The sequence below is a fragment of the Triturus cristatus genome, chromosome 1_2 (assembly GCF_964204655.1).
Source record: "Triturus cristatus chromosome 1_2, aTriCri1.1, whole genome shotgun sequence".
Taxonomy (NCBI): Eukaryota; Metazoa; Chordata; class Amphibia; order Caudata; family Salamandridae; genus Triturus; species Triturus cristatus.
Genome location: NC_140580.1, coordinates 445,363,537 through 445,384,133, shown reverse-complemented (window position 1 = coordinate 445,384,133; position 20,597 = coordinate 445,363,537). Strand labels below are relative to the sequence as shown.

At 42.3% G+C, this 20,597-nt stretch overlaps 1 protein-coding gene and 1 long non-coding RNA gene across 6 annotated transcripts in view; one reads left to right on the top strand and one right to left on the bottom strand.

Moving 5' to 3' along the window:
• The window catches only part of EXOC6 (exocyst complex component 6), a 1,441,232-nt gene that overhangs the window by 472,231 nt on the left and 948,404 nt on the right, over positions 1-20,597 (top strand). For all 5 annotated transcript variants that reach the window (XM_085606137.1, XM_085606139.1, XM_085606140.1 and 2 more), the window contains exons 5-6: positions 2,128-2,173; positions 18,498-18,702. In XM_085606137.1, the coding sequence (XP_085462263.1) occupies positions 2,128-2,173; positions 18,498-18,702 (251 nt within the window). The remainder of the gene's footprint in view (positions 1-2,127; positions 2,174-18,497; positions 18,703-20,597) is intronic.
• Positions 1-20,597, bottom strand: part of LOC146867469 (uncharacterized) — a 415,701-nt gene that overhangs the window by 114,529 nt on the left and 280,575 nt on the right. The window contains exons 3-4 of the long non-coding RNA XR_014961744.1: positions 18,544-18,600; positions 18,108-18,258 (exon numbers count right to left, since the gene is read on the bottom strand). This is a non-coding gene — a long non-coding RNA (uncharacterized LOC146867469). The remainder of the gene's footprint in view (positions 1-18,107; positions 18,259-18,543; positions 18,601-20,597) is intronic.

The window sequence follows — 20,597 nt, the reverse complement described above, 5'->3', positions numbered from 1 at the left end:
TCACTAGGAGATGCAGGGCCAGCATTTGGACTTATTCCTTATAAAAAAGCTGCTGTGGGGTCAGTCATGGGGTCTTTTCTCTGGGCAGGGCACTAATAGCCTGGAGAATCTCATCTACCGTGAAGGGCTCCTCAAGGAAGCTCAAGTGGCCCTCCTCCAGCCAGAGTAGCTGCACGAAGTCCAGATACTGAATAAGGTCAGGGGGGGAAGTCACACCAAGGACATATATAAGACAGAGAAGAAGGAGATCATCGCGTGTTGTATAGAATCCACCCCCACATGAACATTCTTTGGCCATCTATCAGCTCAACTAGGTAATCGCTTCCCCAAAGTTTGCGCAGCAGGTTTGCCATGGTCTTACCCACTCTATCCCCCTCTCCAAATTGCCGGCACGGGTCTCTTTCCCCAGGTAGTATGTTTCCCTATGGGCCGCTTATTCATATTCAGAGAGTTTGCTGCGGATAGATGCCTAAATAGATTTACTGCATGTATCAAAGTATTGGAGTTCCAAGGTTCTAGCCGTGTCAGCTCTCCCTGCAGTGCCTGGAACTCCAGCCCGCTTGGCAATGCAGACCCTGCTGCTCACCACCTTGAAAGCCTTCCACAGGGTGGATAGAGAGGAGACTGATACACTTTGTGTTTGAAGTATTCAAGTATGGCCGCCCGCACTTTGCTCCAGGACACCTGATCCCAGAGGGCACCTGCTGGTAGGCTCCCGGAGAAAGCGCTTGATACACTCTCTGGGGGGGTCATTTCCAACAGGACCGGGGCATGATCGGACAATATCCGCAGGAGGTGTACAACATTAGTGTTCCACGTGTCCTTATCTCTAGTGGTCAGCCAGCAGTCCATTCCTGACCGCGTATTGTATGTAGCTGTTATGCATGTGCCCTCTGCGCTGCTTGTGTGTCGAGAATGCCAAATGTCAGTGAGATTGTTATCTGTAATGATGACGCGTAGTTGCGTGGCGACTTTCGGGTTGTAGAAATTGCATACTAATCTATGTGGTTGTCAGTAGTTAACACACATATCAAGAATTGCAAAATACAACTAGGGGGAAATCACTGGCCAATTCACAAAGGTACTTACGTGTAGTAAAGTTACGACTGCTGAGTCTCCGCTCTCGGGCGGACTCTCCGCACTGAGAACTGCTGTGCGGAGAGACCGCCCCGAGTGCGGAGCATTACTCGTAACTTTATCACACATAAGTACCTTTGTGAATCGTGCCCAGAGTGTCCCAGTGCAGAGCATGGTGTTTGGCCCTAACCTGTGATCTCGTCGTACATGGCTCCTCTGATCAGAAATGGTGCCATAGAGCCCCCCAGGTCAGGGCAGAGTTCTACCCTGAGTTCTGCCATTCACTTTCTATTACATGGTTTTACCCCGTCTGTCTGTCCCGCTGCAGACTATACCCTGTTCCTGCAGGACCTCACTTGTAGGAAACCGATTCAGCCTCTGCAGCACTGCCCTACTAAGAGGAAGACAAGCCTTCATCTCGACAAGATGGCTAGATCTATGTGTGCATTGTCTCTGTCTCTTGTGCTTGAGCTGCCTTTAAACCTATCCATAAGCCATTGATGCGATTGCTGAAATGTGCTTATTAATGCACTATTTGCTATACATTGCCCCAACTGTCCTTAAAGGAAAAGCTTAATCCCCGGATTAGTTGTTGCTCAATTCCATATACTTTTAACTGGGTTTTCTATTATGATTTAAAACACCCAATTTCGCAAAAAGTATTCAATTTCAGTCTTGCTGTCACCATTGTGTAATGTACATGTTTGTTACTTTAGACCTGTCTAATGCACCATATTATTATTTAAATAAATGACCTGGTTCATAACCAATGTGGTATAAATGCCTACATGTGTCTCATGTATTTAAAACAAGTAATAGTCATTAACCAGTGCTACAAAGTAAATATCTGTCATCGCACACAGACTAGTAGTCCCTTTTCTGAATATTTGGTAAGTGGATTATAGGGATGTGCAATATTTTTTCTTTTATTTAAGAATACACTTTATACCTGGCAAAAGTAAACCTTTGGAATATTCTAATTTTCATTTGTTGACTGAAGGCGATTCCAATGTTGTGTTGTTTCTGACATATGTTTTTCTTTTCCACTAGCTTTAGAAATGTTTAGCAAATTAAAGGAGCAGATGAATGTAAAAAGGTGAGTCGCATACGTGTTTTATTTATTGTCACAGACACAGCTGTCATCTGACAGTGTGGTCCCAAGTTGTTATTTCAATTGCCGTGGCATATTGAGGCACCAGAATGAAAGCAGTGATCGCAGACCTTTTTACCATTGGTGTGATATCAGCAGAGTTTTTTATTCATGCCTGAAGTGTGCATGGGAATGACCTAAAACAGCAGTTTCAATCATTCCATTCAACTAAGCCACATTTCCTAGGGCATGTTAAGTGCCATATATGAAGGTTCCCTGGAAGGTACTTCTCCACGTATATCTTTGATTTGCAGCAATGGTGGTCCCAATTAACTGAATTATGGGATTATTTTTCTGTTTACCTTTTACATAACTGATGGTACATTGCCAGATCTCAGAAGAACATGTCCTGTATCACAGATTTCAAAAATCGCTAAACAAAAACTCTATTACTGTGGTCAAGAGCTGATGCTAAAGTCTCTGATGAAAGTATGGTTGTTTGGTGGGTATATTGTGTTCTTGTGGTATTGCTTGAAAGGGAATACCAGTACATCATGAATTTGGATACATTTTACATGTAGCAAAACCACTATCATGTTTTAAAAAAACATTAATGCAGCTTTTAGGGCTCCGCAGTGGTGCAATCTTTTCAACCCTTCTTGCTTATTTTAAATTTTGTCAATACTCCAAAGTTTATCACCATATTCGACCAAGCAAGCACAAAAGAGAGAGACTCTAGCAGCATCTTACCAGCAGATGGAGCTTGTCGCACGGGGTAATTAGGTGTTGAGTGGGAAGGTGCAGGGGGGAATATACTGGGGGACAAAGGAAGTGAATTTTATTTAAATAATACAGTGGAATAGCAACTATTTAACAAAACTAAACATAGATACCGAAAGTTATAACCGTTAAAAAGAATGGTTTATTGACCTGGGTTAAAAGAAGTATAATAATGAACTATTTAGGATACAGCTAGACAGAACTGCTGCAAGAGACATACTTCATAGATAAAGAAAAGAATGTTCTGAACTAACATCATTGGGTTCAAAAGGCTGTACTATGAAATGCAATGTCAGGGAAGTAGCTCTAGTGCTCAGGAAAAAAACGGGGATAATAGGGGCTAAAGAACTTAAAGATGAATCCGGCCGATGGGTTATCTTAACAAATATAGGTCAGAAACTTATTTCAGAGTGTAGCTACTTTGGCCATATCAAAGTCGATTTGCACACTTTAGAAGAATTAGTGTTTTGGCCACGTTTTATAGTTGCGGGAGATCCACTCCAATCATAGTTGTGGCAGAGTTCAATGTCATCTTAAGGCCTGTAGACATAATAAGCAAATCCACAAATAGTTTGAGAAACCCTCATATGCAGGCAGTCAAAGTGTTGCTTCAAGAAAGTTTGCGCTAAAAGATTTTTGGTGGAATATTTTCCCAAAATGGCAGGAGTATACTTACTGTTGTCTGAATAATTAAAACACTGAAGAACAACAGGAGAGGGAGGGAAAGTTTTAAGGAGCACTCTTGGTCCCCCAGCTTATATAATCAAAACAAAGAAAGAGTGAGCCTTTCCAAGGGAAGAGCAGGCATGAAGAATCCAACTTGGTTCTTTTAGAAAGCCCTCACTCACCAACCTAGTTGGTGACATGCTTCATCATTGGGCCCCACCAGGAGAGGCCGAATGCCACCCTGATGTGCTTCAACGCCAGAATTACTGCGGAGCTGGATTGTGTTAATTGTGACAAGTGAAGCTGAGTGTGTGATAGTTAAAAATGCCTAGATTGTGTCCAAGAATAATTTTATTGATTGGCCAATCAGACATAAATAAAAACAAAGTGTGGGATGTAAAAACTGGATAGATTGTTCAGCTATATCCCATTTTTCATGGTCGACATATTTCTGCCTGTAAGGAATAATTAACCAGGCATTCTTCAGGACCAAAAAAGTGAACCTCGGCGGTATGGGCACGCTAAGGCCCACCCTAACCTGAGGTTGTAAGTGTGAAAAGATTGTTTTTATATAACACCTGATAAGCAGGTGTTCCCCCATGTTGAGAGGAACCGAGTTTAAGCTGTAATGAAAAAGTAGACAATGACAAACATATAAAGAAGAAAACAAACAAAGGTTATTTGGTTATAATACTCGTGCTTTTTTTCATTTGGAAATTCACATGCACTGGTGCTCTTCAAAGTGCACTATAACCATAACTCTAAAAGAAGGGTGTACTATCGTGAATAGTAATGTGCACTTGTTTCATTTTTCTCCATAAGGTCAGCTATATTGTGAGAGTACCTTATTTCAAGCGCTATATCACCTGTACGCCCATTGCGGCGATGGCAGTACTTGTAATTCTGTGGAAGAATTATTTCTATATCTATGGAACACGCCGGTGTTATTGGGCAAGTATGAATCACATAACTCAAAAGATGTCTTACATGAGGTGTAATAATTTATCACACCATGGGTCTCAGGAGGGGGGTGGTGGCAAAATGGCACACCCTGTAGGTAAAAGGAAAGGGAAAGAAAGATCAATTCTGTTGCCAGATCACAGACGGATTACTCATCTCATGTTGTCTTAAGATTTGACTCACGCCTTCAAAGCCAGGCACCCGCTTGATACCTGCTGAGTCCCTCGTAAACCGGACCCCGTCGATGAGCGATCCAGGTTACCATGCGTGATTTTAAAGCAATGGAGAAGGACACGATCTGAACCGGGGTGTGGGTGTGTCAATACGCGTCATCGCGTATGAGCGAGAGACGTTGCGTGTAGTTCGACCATTCATAGAGCCAAATACTAATGTTTAAGTACACTCAGCCAATCTCTTAGTTTGAAAGAAATCCAAAACACGGACGGTGGGTAAGGTAGACTAGACCGCTGAACTTGAATTTATTTCGTGAAACTTTATTGGCAATGGACAGTATACCACATGTATCCGAATGTACATAATTAAAAAACTAAGAGGGCCAGATGTCACTGTGAAAAAAGGGCGGGCGTTTTTTAGAATTCAGAAAATGGCCATCACATAAAAAAGGGGAGAGGGGAAAATGAGAGCTGTCATTGCAAAGAGACCTATCTGTTGGTCACTAGTGTACCACATTGAAAATGGGCCTTATATAATACCTCACGTGTTAATAAACCCACATGGTGGTTTAATCAGGAGGTTGTGAAAGTTGAAAGACAACCTTAGGCGATCCTGTCTATCGGTCAGGAGTTTCCATAAATATAGAAGAACATGGTATGGAAAGGAGCGGAGGATTCGCTCAATGATTTCCTAATATGGATTAATACCCTCGACCTGAATTTGAAATTCACTCACACCTGCAACAAACAGGAGGTCGTATTTCTAGATGTGGTAATCTCTAAATCAAATGGGAACTTCACCACCAAGACCGATTACAAACCTACGGCAAAAAACAACCTACTCGGATTTTCGAGCTTCCATCCTAGGCCCTTGCAGGAGAATCTGCCGTATGGACATTACCTACGGGTGAGATGGCCGTTTTCTGAATTCTAAAAAACGCCCGCCCTTTTTTCACAGTGACATCTGGCACTCTTAGTTTTTTAATTATGTACATTCAGGTACATGTGGTATACTGTCCATTGCCAATAAAGTTTCACGAAATAAATTCAAGTTCAGCGGTCTAGTCTACCTTACTGACCGTCCGTGTTTTGGATTTCTTTCAAACCACGAGATTGGCTGAGTGTACTTGAACATTAGTATTTGGCTCTATGAATGCTCGAACTACACGCAGCGTCTCGCGCATACGAGATGATGCTTATTGACATGCCCACACCCTGGTTCAGATCGTGTCCTTCTCCATTGCTTTAAAATCACGCATGGTAACCTGGATCGCTCATCGACGGGGTCCGGTTTACGAGGGACTCAGCAGGTATCAAGCGGGTGCCTGGCTTTGACGGCATGAGTTAAATCTTAAGACAACACGAGATAAGTAATCCGTCTGTGATCTGGCAACAGAAGTGATCTTTCTTTCCCTTTCCTTTTACCTACAGGATGTGCCATTTTGCCACCAGCCCCCTCCCGAGACCCATAGTGTGATAAATTATTACACCTCATGTAAGACATCTTTTGAGTTTTGTGATTCATTCTTGGCCAATAACACCGGCGTGTTCCATAGATATAGAAATAATTCTTCCACAGAGTTACTGGTACTGCCATCGCCGCAATGGGCGTACAGGTGATATAGCACTTGAAATTAGGTACTCTCACAATATAGCTGACCTTATGGAGAAAAGTGAAAACAAGTGCACATTACTATTCTCAATAGTACTCCCTTCTTTTAGAGTTATGGTTATAGTGCACTTTGAAGAGCACCAGTGCATGGGAATTTCCAAATGACAAACGCATGAGTATTATAACCAAATAACTTTTGTTTGTTTTCTTCTTTATATGTTTGTCATTGTCTACTTTTTCATTACAACTTAAACTCGGTTCCTCTCAACACAGGGAACACCTGCTTATCAGGTGTTTTATAAAAACAATCTTTTTACACTTACAACCTCAGGTTAGGGTGGGCCTTAGCGCGCCCATACCGCCGAGGTTCACTTTTTTGGTCCTGAAGAATGCCTGGTTAATTATTACTTACAGGCAGAAACATGTCGACCACGCACAATGGGATATAGCTGAACAATCTATCCAGTTTTTACATCCCACACCTTGTTTTTATTTATGTCTGATTGGCCAATCAATACAATTATTCTTGGACACAATCTAGGCATTTTTAACTATTGCACACTCACCTTCACTTGTCATAATTAACACAATCCAGCTCCGCAGTAATTCTGGCGTTGAAGCTCACCAGGGTGGCATTCGGCCTCTCCTGGTGGGGCCCAATAATGAAACATGTCACCAACTAGGTTGGTGAGTGAGGGCTTTCTAAAAGAACCAAGTTGGATTCTTCATGCCTGCTCTTCCGTTGGAAAGGCTCACTCTTTCGTTGTTTTGATTAATTAAAACACTGCTCAATTGGACTATTTCCTTTGCCCAGCTGATTTAGAAATAACAAGCACACAAATGTACACCTCTGTGTTTTCAGGTAATGCCTCTTTGAGTTTAATATGTCCGCTATAAACGCAGGGGAACAGAATAAAAAGACACAATTGGAGAGCCAACCTATCTTTTCTCCTGGAATTTGTAAAGTACTGCCTATCCCACCCAAAATAATCTTAGAGTCTAATCTAAAAACCGCAATGATTAGCAGTGTATGGGATTGTTTCAAAGCCTTCTTGAGAGGCTTAAGGGTTTCTAAAAGAAGCCTGAGAAGACATTAGATGCACCGGTGCATCTCAACAATGAAACACAATTAATATGAACTACCACTTCAGTAATCTCAGATCCTACCCAAGATAATATTAAATTAGTGGAGGGTACCAGTTTAAGAATTAAGAACTACTGCACCTAGAAAGAAAAAGAAAGTATATCAACACTCAGTTGTGTAAGATAATAAGGTTGGGAAATTCTTAGCTTGGAAATTAGGACCATAGAAAGCAAAAAACATAATTTTTCAATATGTGATGAAGAAACTGCCAATTTGAAAGAAGACCAGGACAAAGTGACTAATATTTTGGGCATTTCTGTATGAACCTGCCTATATTGGGATACTTTAATCCCTAATACCAAAGACCGCTTTATTTAGCAGTCTTAAAGTTTGCCCTAACAAAAGAAAAAGATCCTTCAAACCTATTAAGCATGAAGAAATCCAGGAAGCAGTTAAATCCATTTCTATTGGGAAAGCACCTGGGCTAGATGGCCTGTCAGTTGAATTTATAAATCCCTAATATAGGAGATTAATCTCCCTCGTTATATACTGTTTAATAAAGTTCTTCAGGAAGGGGAAATTCCTCTCTCTTTTAAAATGGGCAACTTAGTTACCTTTCTGTAACTTGATAAGATAGCATTAAGATGCAATTGTTATCAGCTGATAATATTATTAAATGTGCATTATAAAATCTTAATGAAAATAATAATAATTGGTGGAGACTGCTGAAATAATCATAGATACAGTCACGAAGGATTCATTCTGGTTAGATTCTTAGCTCCTAATGCTATCTCTGGTAGGCCATATATTATGCTAGCAATGTTAATTCTCCCTTAGCTGTCTGCTTTCCAAGTGCCAAAGAATCATTCGATGTGCTGAACCTGGTATTTTTTTCCTAATCTGTTCAACAGCTTAATCTGTTTTTTGTTTTTTTTAAATCAAGGCTCTAAGGATTAGTTAATAATGCATGGATTAGTGGCGGGGGAAATCCAGATCAATAGAGGGACTGGGCAAGGCTGCCCATTATTGCTGCTTCTATGTGCCTTGTTTATTAAACCCCTGTCTGGACACATTTGCAATAAACAATCAATTAAACCTGCTGCTGAAGTGAAAATCACTTAAAAAATCTGACTAAACACAGACAATGTAGCACCTATTCTTAACCCCATAAAAAGCACCATCAGCCTGGTATTCAGCACTATTGACAGGTTTTCTCAGATTTCAGTTTATAAAAATAAACCCTACAACTACAGAAGTTCTGTGGGTAGACTATAATGTTACAGATCTGCCCTGTGAATTCAAAGGTATTATAACTTATTGCCCCATTTAGATCACTCATATACAGGAGGCTATTATAAAAATATATACCTCTAAGTGTCTGGCCATAGCAGGATATGGTTCCGCTATTTGGGGCTATAAACCCCAATTAGATCTACAGGTTGCGGAAAATAGTTTCTTGCGGAAACTGCTTTCATTACCACAATCTACCCCTAATTTTTCTCTGCACCAGGAACTAGGATTGGGATTTTTATCTGACACTCTGAGCTTGGCGCCGTTACTTTGCTGGCTCAGAGTGTGGCTTAATTCAGATTTAACTCTCAACCAAGAGATACTTGGGGATTGTGTTAAATTGGATAGAGTTAGTAACATCAAGTGGTTGGTTTATGTCAAATCTATGTTCGCCAAATTGGGACGTCAGGAGCTATATGATCACCCGGAAAACATTAGGAAGGATGACCTGAAATGGGTGAAAAGTAATTTTATAAAATTAATGATGATGGAAAGGGAAGGCAAGGAAATACAAAAACCATCAGTAAGGGTTCATTCCCTAATAAAAACTACCTTGTCAATAGAACCCTATTTGCTTATAGTCACCAAACCATTTCATCGTTGGCTCCTGACTAGATTCCGATTCAATTTAATACATTTTACTTTGGGGGACTACTCGATTTGGTCTAAACCTGAGGATGCTGGATTATGCTCCTGTGATAATTACTCTATTCAAGATACTTTACATTTTGTATTATTTTGTAAACACTATTCTACGATTCGGAAGAAGTTCTTGGTTCCCTTACTTAGACAGAAGGGCTTTCTTCAGGCCAAACCTGCCCTACTCCATTTACAAATGTTGACCAATAATTGGGAAACTTTTTGTATAGCGTCTTTTCTAGTGGCTGCAGTTAGGGTGAGGGGTAGAACTATAGCCATTAGAACTTTGTCGTTTGACTAGACATGGTATGATTTTATGGTTTGTTATTCTTCTTGTGACCATGCCTGTTTATGCACTTTAGCTTCGTGAGCAATTAAATAATTTTTAGGATGGGTTTTATGATGAATTTAATAGTGTTATTTATTGTATTTCGTATTATGTATGTCTATATGAATGTAAATGTTGTTTGTACTTTTATGATTTTAATTAATCGATTAAAGTGGATTGAATTGAATTGAGATCACTCATATACAGGTTTCCTTGTCTTCATACTACATTTTTCATTTAAATTATGACTGATTAAGCAACAAAATTAAACACAATGTTGGCTTCATTTCTCAAATGTCATAGTAGGATGAGTCAATATAATTACAATGATTAACTTGCTGCAATGTTTATTTATTTTCCGGGCACACACTTGCTAATTAAAGTAATTTATCTTAATCTAAAAATACTATCTGATAACTTCATTTGTATTGGGCTATAAGAGCCCCAGGGAGGCTAAGAAAAACTTAGTTTACCATTAGAGAAGAGCAGGTGAGCTCTCCCAGACCTAGAATTATGCTTCCTTGCTGCCTCCTCCTGCAAATTACCAATTTAATGCAATATATTTAAATGACGATGAGGCTGGGTTGACCAGATATCTTTGTAGATTGTTTTAAAACAAATTAAAGGACATCAGATTTCAAGTTAATGAGAACTTGTCAGGTTTAGGCACATTATATCTGATGCATTAAAATTGTGAATAATCAGGAATGCCTTTTACTATGGAATAAACCAAACTTAACCAGGTATTTGGCAAACCCTCCAAATGGTTTTGGGAATTTAGACAACTGTTGAATAGGGGAAGCTTCCTTTTGAGGTGACTGGTGGCTGTGTGATGGGCTCTATGGGTGAGTGACTGGGTGTCTAAGTGGATGTATGGGTAAGAGACTGGCTGTTTGACTGGGTGCATGGGTAAGTGAGTGGGTGTTTGAGTTTGTGAGTATTTTTGGGTGTGTGAGTGGCTGTATGGGTCTGTGAGTGGCTGTGTAAGTTGCTGTATGGGTGAGTGAGTGGTTGTGTGAGTGGCTGTATGAGTGTGTGTGTCTGTAGTTGTATGGGTATGTGAGTGCTTGTGTGGTTGTGTGACTGGGTATATGAGAGGTTTATGGGGTATAAGTGGGTGTAGGAGCGGTTCTGTGGATGATGTCATTAGTGATGTCAATTTAGATGTCATCAGTGATGTCACTGACCATGTCGTGAGTGATGTAATATGTGAGGTCATAAGCAGTGCATTACGGGGACGTAAGTTATAGTTAGCTCAGGTAACTATAACTGCGGAATTTCAGTGGTTTTATGAGTGAAATCTGAGCCTAACTATAACGTCACTGTAACCTTTGTTTTTTTCAGTGATTTTCTAAGGTCTTTTAAATTCTATTTCCTAACTAAAACGTCCCAGTAACCTTTGTTTTTTTCAGTGAATTGCAATGTTATTTTACATTTTATTTCCTAACTATAACCTGTAACCTTTGAAAGGGTGTGTGTGAGTGCCTGTATAGGTAGGTGAGTGGCTGTGAGAGTGGCTGTATGGGTCTGTGAGTGGGTGTGTGAGTGACTGAGTGGGTCTGTGAGTGACTGAGTGGGTCTGTGAGTGGGTGCAGGAGTGCCTGAGTGAACCTGTGATTGGGTGCATGAGTGTCTGAGTCGGTCTGTGACAGGATGCGTGAGTGTCTGAGTAGGTCTGTGAGTGGGTGCATGAGTGGCTGAGTGAGTCTGTGAGTCTCTGGGTCTGTGAGTGGGTGCATTAGTATCTTTGAAGGTCTATGAATGAATGGATGGATGAGTCTGAGTGGGTGCGTGAGTGTCTGAGTGGGTCTGTGAGTGGTTGTGTAAGTCTGTGAGTGGGTCTGTGAGTGGGTGAGTGAGTGGGTCAGTCAGTGGGTGCGTGAGTCTCTCAGTGGATCTGTGAGTGGATGCATGAGTCTCTGAGTGGGTCTGTGAATGGGAACATGAGTGTCTGAGCGGGCCTGTGAGTGGGTAGATGAGTGATTGAATGGATCTGTGAGAGCTTGCAAGAGTCTGAGTGGATCTGTGAGTGTGTCATGAGTCCAGGTTTGTGAATGGGTGAATGAGTGCTTGAATGGATCTGTGAGTTGGTGCATGAGTGTCTTTGAAGGTCTATGAATGAATGGATGGATGAGTCTGAGTGGGTGCGTGAGCGTCTGAGTGGGTCTGTGAGTGGTTGTGTAAGTCTCTGAGTGGGTCTGTGAGTGGGTGAGTGAGTGGGTCAGTCAGTGGGTGCATGAGTCTCTCAGTGGATCTGTGAGTGGATGCATGAGTCTCTGAGTGGGTCTGTGAATGGGAACATGAGTGTCTGAGTGGGCCTGTGAGTGGGTGGATGAGTGTTTGAATGGATCTGTGAGAGCTTGCAAGAGTGTGAGTGGATCTGTGAGTGTGTCATGAGTCCAGGTTTGTGAGTGGGTGAATGAGTGCTTGAATGGATCTGTGAGTTGGTGCATGAGTGTCTGAGTGTGTCTGTCTGTGGGTGCATGATTCTGATCGGATCTGTGAGTGGGTCTGTAGGTGGTTGTATGAGTGGGTTTGTCAGTGGGTGTGTGGTAAAAAAAAAGTAGGGGGCACATAGGAGCAGGACCTTGTGCAGCTCCTCCTGTGATGGCCATCCTGTCCCGCTTGCCTTCAGTCCGCTACCCTCTGCTGCCTTCAATTTTGTGACTTCTTCGCTCGTTTGCTGCTCATTTTTCTGCTCCTTCTCTCCTCGCTCCTGCCCTCTGTTTTGCCTCTTTCTTCTCATTCTGCCCGTTATTTTGCATCTTTATGCTTGCTCCTAACCTTTATTCTGCCACTTGCTCATTGTATCTGTCCTCTGTTTTGCCTCTTGCTGCTTATTTCTGACCCCTATTTTCCTTTTTTCTGCTCATTCTGCCTATTACTTTGCCTCTTTCTGCTGGCTCCTGGCCTTTATTTTTCTTCTTTCTGCTTGTTTCTGATCTTTATTTTGCCTCTTGCTACTGGTTTCTGACCTCTATTTTTGCCTATTTCTGACCTTTATTCTGCCTCTTTCTGCTTGTTTCTGACCTTTATTCTGCATCTTGCTGCTCTTTTCTGAGCTATATTTTGCCTCTTTCTGCTCTCTTCTGACCATGATTCTGCCTCTTTCTGCTCTTTCCTCACCTTTCTTCTACCTCTTTCTGCTTGTTGCTGACCTTTCTACTGCCTCTTTCTGCTCATTTCTCACATTTATCTTGCCTCCGTCTTCTCGTTGCTGACCTTTATTCTGCCTCTTTCTCACCTTTATCTTACCTTTATGCTAGTTGACGGCCTTTATTCTGCATCTTTCTGCTCGATTCTGACCTTTATTCTGACTCTTTCTCACTTTGATTTTACCTCTTCATGCTCATTTCTGACCTCTATTCTGCCTTTCTGTTAGTTTTTCATCTTTACTTTGCCTCTTTCAGCTCCTTTCTGACCTTTATCTTGCCTTGTTGCTGACCTTTATTCTGCCTCTTTCTGCTAGTTTCTGACCTTTATTTTACCTTTATGCTCGTTGCTGACTGTTATTTGGCCACTTTCAGACCATTTCTCGCCTTTATTCTGCCTCTTTCTGCTCGTTTCTGATCTTTATTGTGCCTTCTGCTCATTTCTGACCTTTATTTTGCCTCTCCCTGCTCATTTCAGACCTCTATTCTGCCTTTCGCCTTTCTGCTCGTTCTTCATCTTTACTTTGCCTTTACTGCTCATTTCTGACCTTTATTCTGCCTCTTTCTGCACTCTTCTGACATTTATGATGCCTCTTTCTGCTAGTTTCTGACCTTTATTTTGCCTCGTTCCGCTTGTTTTTGACCTTTATCCTAGCTCTTTTTGCTCACTTCTGACCTTTATTCTGCCTCTTTCTGCTTGTTTCTGACTTCTGTCTGTCCTCTTCTGCTCATTTCTGACCTTTATTTTGCCTTTTTCTGCTCCCTTCTGACCTTTATTCTGCCTCTTTCTGCTCTTTTCCCAGTTTTATTTTACTTCTTTCTGCTTGTTACTGACCTTTATTTTGCCCCTTTCTGCTTGTTGCTGACCTTTATTCTGCCTCTTTCTCACCTTTATCTTACCGCTCGTTTCTGACCTTCATTCTGCCTCTTTCTGCTCGTTTTTGACCTTTATACAGCCTCTTGCTGCTCGTTTCTCACCTTTATTTTGCTTCTTCCTGCTCATTTCTAACCTCTATTTTGCCTTTCTGCTCATTTTTCACCTTTACTTTGCCTCTTTCTGCTCTTTCCTGACCTTCATTTTGCATCTTTTTGCTTGTTTCTGACCTTTATCTTGCCTCTTTGCTAACCTTTATTCTGCCAATTTCTTCTCTTTTACGACCTTTATTCTGCCTTTCTGCTTGTTTCTCACCCTTATCTTGCCTCTTTCTGCTAGTTGCCGACCTTTATTGAGCCTCTTTCTGCTTGTTTCTCACCTTTACTCTGCCTCTTGCTGCTCATTTCTCACCTTTATTCTGCCTCTCTCTGCTAGTTTCTGACCTTTATTCTGCCTCTTTCTGCTCGTTTCTCACCTTTTTCTTAGATCTTTCTGCTCTTTTCTGACCTTAATTCTGCCTCTTTCTGCTCCTTTCTGACCTTCCCCCGGGACCGAGGGGGGAGCCTCAAGGCCCCTGCTGTCCCAGCCGGCTCCCTGAGTCCTGCGGGAGCCAGGACTGCTGCTGCTCACAGGAAGCTGCTGGAAATGTAGCTCCTGGAGTGTAGGAGCAATACTTTCATCTCATTCCCTGGTCACATGTCTGCGGCACGGAAAGAGATTAAAACTCCGCTTCCAGCGGGCAGAAGCACTTCAACAGCTCCCGCCCACTGGAACCGGAGTTTTTGCTTTTGCTCGGTGGGAGCTGTCACAGCTCCCGCCAAGCAAAAGCAAACAGCTGTATCTCGGGGGTGGGCACCTCTGGACATAGCAGGAACCGGCCCTGAGGGGTGACCGTCCCCATGGCCAATAATGGCTCCAGTAGGGGGACCTCGCAGCCCCCCTTCTTCTCTTTTCTCCGGCTGGCTCCAGGGAGGTGTTGGTCGGCAGGGCTGTATATGGCCCGGGACGGGGGGCTGCGCTACCCCCTCCCATATGTATTCTACTTGCTGCTCGGGGTGGTGCTGTTCCCCGGGGCCCTTGGTCCTCGGGGCTCTAAAGAGACCATGGAGGCGGTGTCCGCATGGCCCCCTCCAATAGTTCAAATTAAGTCCCGGGAGGTGGTGGTCCCCCAAGGCTCAAGAAAGCCCATAGAGGGGGGTCTGCCCTGCCCTCCTCCAATATGTAGGATGGTGATCTCCAGGGCTCTTAAGAGCCTTGGGAGGGGGGCCCCATGTGCCCCTCCCTTTTTTTAATAAATGCCCCAGGACCTGGCCCACACAGGGCTTCATGAAAAACTAGTTTGGGAGTGTTGCAGCGGTTTTCGCAACTCTGTCGCGTTCCTGCTATAAAGTGTTTTTAAAAAGTCGTCTTTGGACCTGTCAAGGTCTCAGGGGGATCCCAGCACCACAGTTAGGAGGTCAGGGTATTCCTACCTTGTTCCCTTTTTTCCAACTTCTTTTGTGGGGCTCGCTAAAACAGAGTCCCAAGATGGCTGCCAACACTTCCTGGTTGAAGTGGTGGCAGCCAATCAGATTTCATCATGGGGACTGTCGGAACATCGGAGGATCCGCGTCCCGATATATATATATTTTGTGTAATTTAATATACCTAAAACTGCTGAGCAGATTTACACCAAATAACAAAAAGAGTTCCTTCTGGAATCAAGAGCTACCTTTCTGCAAAATTTGGTGTAACTCCGTATAGTGGTTCAAGGCTGTAGTTAAGTCTAAAAATCTCTATGGAAATTAACATAGGAAAATACTTTTTTTGCAGCCCCACCCCCTTTTCTTGGCCCCCGCTTTACGCATTGCCCTGAAACGCTCCATGTCTAACCTGAATCACTGGCACACTTTTTGGGGGGAAATTTTGTGAAGATTCGTCAACCGGCGCCAAGATATAGGCAAGTCAGAAAAAGCTTTACATATGGAAACATGGTCCTAACGATAAATAACTACTGGCAATTACCAGTAATAAATGAATATATATATATTATCTACTGGCGGTCGCCAGTAGATAGTTATAGTTAGGACCGTGTTTCCATAGGAAATCTGAAAATTCTATTTTGAATAACTTTGGCGCCGGTTGATGAATCCTCGCGAAATTTTCAAAACTAATGGGGCGCTCCGCTCAGCTCCTACCCTGAAAGTCTCGGGGTGATTCGTCAAGCGGGGGCTGAGAAAAAAGGGGGGTCCCAAAACACGTTTTCCCCATGCATTTTCCCATAGGACCTTTAGTCGAAGGTACAGCCCGAACGGCTGAACAGAATTACTTGAAATTTGGCAGAGAGGTAGTCCTCAGGTCCGGCATGTGCCTTTTGCATATATGGTGTCAATCTGTTCAGTCGTTCCTGAGAAAATTGCAGTTAAAAGCACATAAATATCTATAGGCGCGCACCGTGCGAGCACCGTGCGAGCACCCTAACGTGCGCGAGCGTAATTCTGATTGGTGGTTACATGTCAGTCAACGTTCGAATCGGTCGAAATCAGGAAGTGTCGGCCGCCATTTTCTGTAATTTGGTTGTGTGATAGTGAAAAAGAAAGGTGGAGAACGTGAAAAGGGGGCATGGTAGAGAGTTCCTGACCCCCTAGCCTTTGTCAGGGGGTCCCTGAAGGACCCCGAAGGATGAAAAAAACATTTATTTTTTTTCAAAAAATCGCGGGGTGCGCGCACCGTGTGCGCACGGTGAAAAACCTTAAAAAATATATATATTTAAACAAGCCATTCCATATTACAGGATACAGTCAATCTATAACTATATACATAGGTAGTTTATTGTAAAATAAATATATAAAAAATATAATAATACATACATAACTTAGCATTTAAAAAACCTTACAAATTCACTTAAAAAACCATAGGTTTCACACACGTTATAGTTAGGAATTAGCATTTAAAAAACCTTGCAAATTCACTTAAAAAACCATAGGTTTCACACATAGTATAGTTAGCTGGACATTTCACTCGTAAAAAACCATTGAAATTCCCCCGTTATAGTTAGTGCAGATAACTATAACTCGCGCGACCGCCACTCTATCACAAGGATGATGTCATCAGTGATGTCATGAGTGATGCCACTGACCATGTCATGAGTGATGTAATATGTGACGTCATGAGCAGTGGATTGCGGGCGCGCGAGTTATAGTTATCTGAACTAACTATAACGGAGGAATTTCAATGGTTTTTTACGAGTGAAATGTCCAGCTAACTAGAACATGTGTGAAACCTATGGTTTTTTAAGTGAATATTATCTACTGGCGGTCGCCAGTAGATAGTTCTAGTTAGGACCGTGTTTCCATAGGAAATCTGAAAATTCTATTTTGAATAACTTTGGCGCCGGTTGACAAATCCTCGCAAAACTTTCAAAACTAATGGGGCGCTCCGCTCAGCTCCTACCCTGAAAGTCTCGGGGGGATTCGTCAAGCGGGGGCCGAGAAAAAAGGGGGGTCCCAAAATGCGTTTTCCCCATGCATTTTCCCATAGGACCTTTAGTCGAAGGTACAGCCCGAACGGCTGAACAGAATTTACTTGAAATTTGGCAGCGAGGTAGTCCTCAGGTCAGGGATGTGCCTTTTACATATATGGAGTCAATCTGTTCAGTAGTTCCTGAGAAAATTGCAGTTAAAAGCACATACATATCTATAGCCGCGCACCGTGCGAGCACCGTGCGAGCACCCTAACGTGCGCGAGCGTAATTCTGATTGGTGGTTACATGTTAGTCAACGTTCGAATCGGTCGAAATCAGGAAGTGTTGGCCGCCATTTTGTTTGTTTTCAGTGCGAGAATGAAAAAGGAATGTGGCGAACGTGAAAAGGGGGCAGGGTAGAGAGTTCCTGACCCCCTAGCCTTTTTTAAATCGCGGGGTTGCGCGCACCGTGCGCGCACGGTGAAACCCCGCCCCCGTAGTTCATTGTAAAATAAATATATAAAAAAAATAATAATACATACATAACTTAGCATTTAAAAAAACGTACAAATTCACTGAAAAAACCATAGGTTTCACACACGTTATAGTTAGGAATCGGCATTTAAAAAACCTTGCAAATTCACTTAAAAAACCATAGGTTTCACACATGTTATAGTTAGGTGGATATTTCACTCGTAAAAAATCAATGAAATTCCCCCGTTATAGTTAGTTCAGATAACTATAACTCGCGCGACCGCCACTCTATCACAAGGATGATGTCATCAGTGATGTCATGAGTGATGCCACTGACCATGTCATGAGTGATGTAATATGTGACGTCATGAGCAGGATTGCGGGCGCGCGAGTTATAGTTATCTGAACTAACTATAACGGGTATAGTTAGTTCAGGCTTTGATGTATTGACTCCCTTTGAACTTACCTGCAATTTGATGGCCTCCTGTTAGCTTGTTACGTTGTCTACCTGGGATTTTTATTTCAAATGATGGAGAAGCACTGTATGTTGTAACACATTGGAGAGACTTCATCTGCTTCACGAGACAGCTTTTGCAGCCTTTTTGCAAGACCGGACACTTTGTTGTTGTTCAAGTCAGGAAGGGGTTGAAAAATGACACATATTTGATTGAATGAAACATTAAAATCGAAATCATATTCTAAAGGTCTAAAATATATGCTAATCTATAAAAATAGAATATATTTTTACTAAATAGTTGGCGAATTTGGGCTAATGTGTTAATCCTGCAGTGGAAATAAATCTTCCCAATCTTGACATTTTGCTTCAAATGTAAATTGATCTTTTCTTTTTTTACAGATATTATTCTGCACTGAAAACTATGGAACAATTAGAAAATATTTACCTTCCCAAGACGGACCAGTATCGCTTTTGCCAAATAATGGTTGAGAATCTTCCAAAACTACGAGAGGAAATAAAGGAAATTTCAATGTCGGATCTTAAGGACTTTTTAGAAAGCATTCGAAAACATTCTGACAAAATAGGTGAAACTGCAATGAAACAGGTGACGACACATGAATGACTATATATTTGAGTATAGATTAATGATGCACAAATACAGTAAAGTGGCTATGCGACTCATCCTATCCTGCAATTGCCATAGCCATTCCTAAGGGCTACCAAATGGTCAGGAAAGATCGCCTTAGCGGCAGGGGAGGAGGCATAGCCATTATTTTTAAGAGCATCTATTCCTGTGTGCTTTTTCACTCGGAAGATGTTGCCAGGGCAGAATCCTTAGGGTTCCATCTGGTAATATCTCTCCATCAATCTATGGCTGGCTTACTGGTATATAGACCACCTGGTCCCGTTGGGCTTGGGCTTTTTAACGAAGCTATTAGTAATGCCGCGGCCCCCATTGTGCTTGAACATTAACATTGTTTAGTATTAGGGGACTTTAATGTCCACATGGATAAAATCAACAACCCTGATGCTACTAGCTTAGTGGAGGCGTTTAATATTTTCAATCTGAATCCATGTTTTTTTACTCCAACCCATGAAAAGGGCCATATTCTAGACCAGGTCTTTTCCACATGGGACTTAGATGTCTCTTCCCCTCGGCCACTAGTGTGGTCAGATCATTTCCTTTTGGAGTTTAGAGTCCACCGCATGACTGCACCCTCTAACATAAGCCCCGTATGGGCAATTTTAGACCTTATCACTGTATCACACCTGAAGCGATGATGGTGGCCCTCGACTCCCACCCACTCGTCTTGAGTGGCAATGTGGAAGATGATGTTACTGTCTTGGACAATTGGCTTCTGCTTCGTGCAGCAGAGCTTGCCCCTTCCTCTTCCCGTACTGCCTTGACCTCTCGAGTCTCTGCTCCATGGTTTACGCCTGCTATTAATGAAAGCAGGAGGACCTTCAAAAGACTCGAGAGAGAGAGCGTGGCGGAAAAAACTATGAGACCAAGGTGAAATCTGCGTATAAACAAGCACTTAAACAGCATCACAAACTTATTCCTAAAGAGAAAAAATGTTTTTTCTCATCTAGAATAGAAGCTGGCAGGAACACAAATAAAGAGATTTTTTAAATAGTAAAGGAATTCAAATCCCCTAAAGCTGTGACCTGGACTTTTTCCCTCTCAGCACTATGGGTAGATCAGATGGCCTTATTCTTTGCTGACAAAATTAGAAAGATGCAGGACACTTTCCCTAGCTCCCAACGGGCTAACATTCAGGATAAGGTCCCCTCACACCTTGACCTTCAAGCGAACTGCCCTCTCTTCACGGAGTTCCCTCCTTTATTATTGGCAACCTCACTAGGCATCCTGAAGAACCTGAAATCAGGTGCTCCTTCTGATCCTTGCCCTGTGTCTACTTTGGCAGCAATAGCTCCCTCCATAAATTCCTATGTGAATCAGATTCTGAATATCTCCATGCAGCAGGGGCAGGTTCCCAATAAGTGGAAGAAAGCACATATCCTTCCTCTTATGAAAAAGCCCAATATGGATCCAGAGCTTCCCGTTAACTATAGGCCTATGTTCCTTCTGCCTTTTTTTCCAAGGTACTGGAAAAATATGTTCATTCAGTCACCTCTGCTTTTCTGGAGACTAACAACATTTTGCATCTAAGCCAATTTGGGTTTCGCCCTAATTTTAGCACCAAAACAGCACTTCTGGAAATTTCAGAATTCATTAAGGATGTTTTGGATAAAGGTGGCAAGGCTATGCTGATACTGTTAGATCTTTCAGCAGCCTTTGATACCGTCCCTCATAGCCGACTCCTGGAAAGACTCCAGGAGGCTGGTTTTAGAGGGATGGTTCTCAAATGGTTTGCCTCTTTTTTATCAGGGCGTCAACAAACTGTTTTGGCTCCCCCTTATTCCGCTTTAATCCCCCCTCTGGAGGTGGGTGTACCTCAGGGCTCGGTGCTTAGTCCAACTTTATTTAATCTGTAC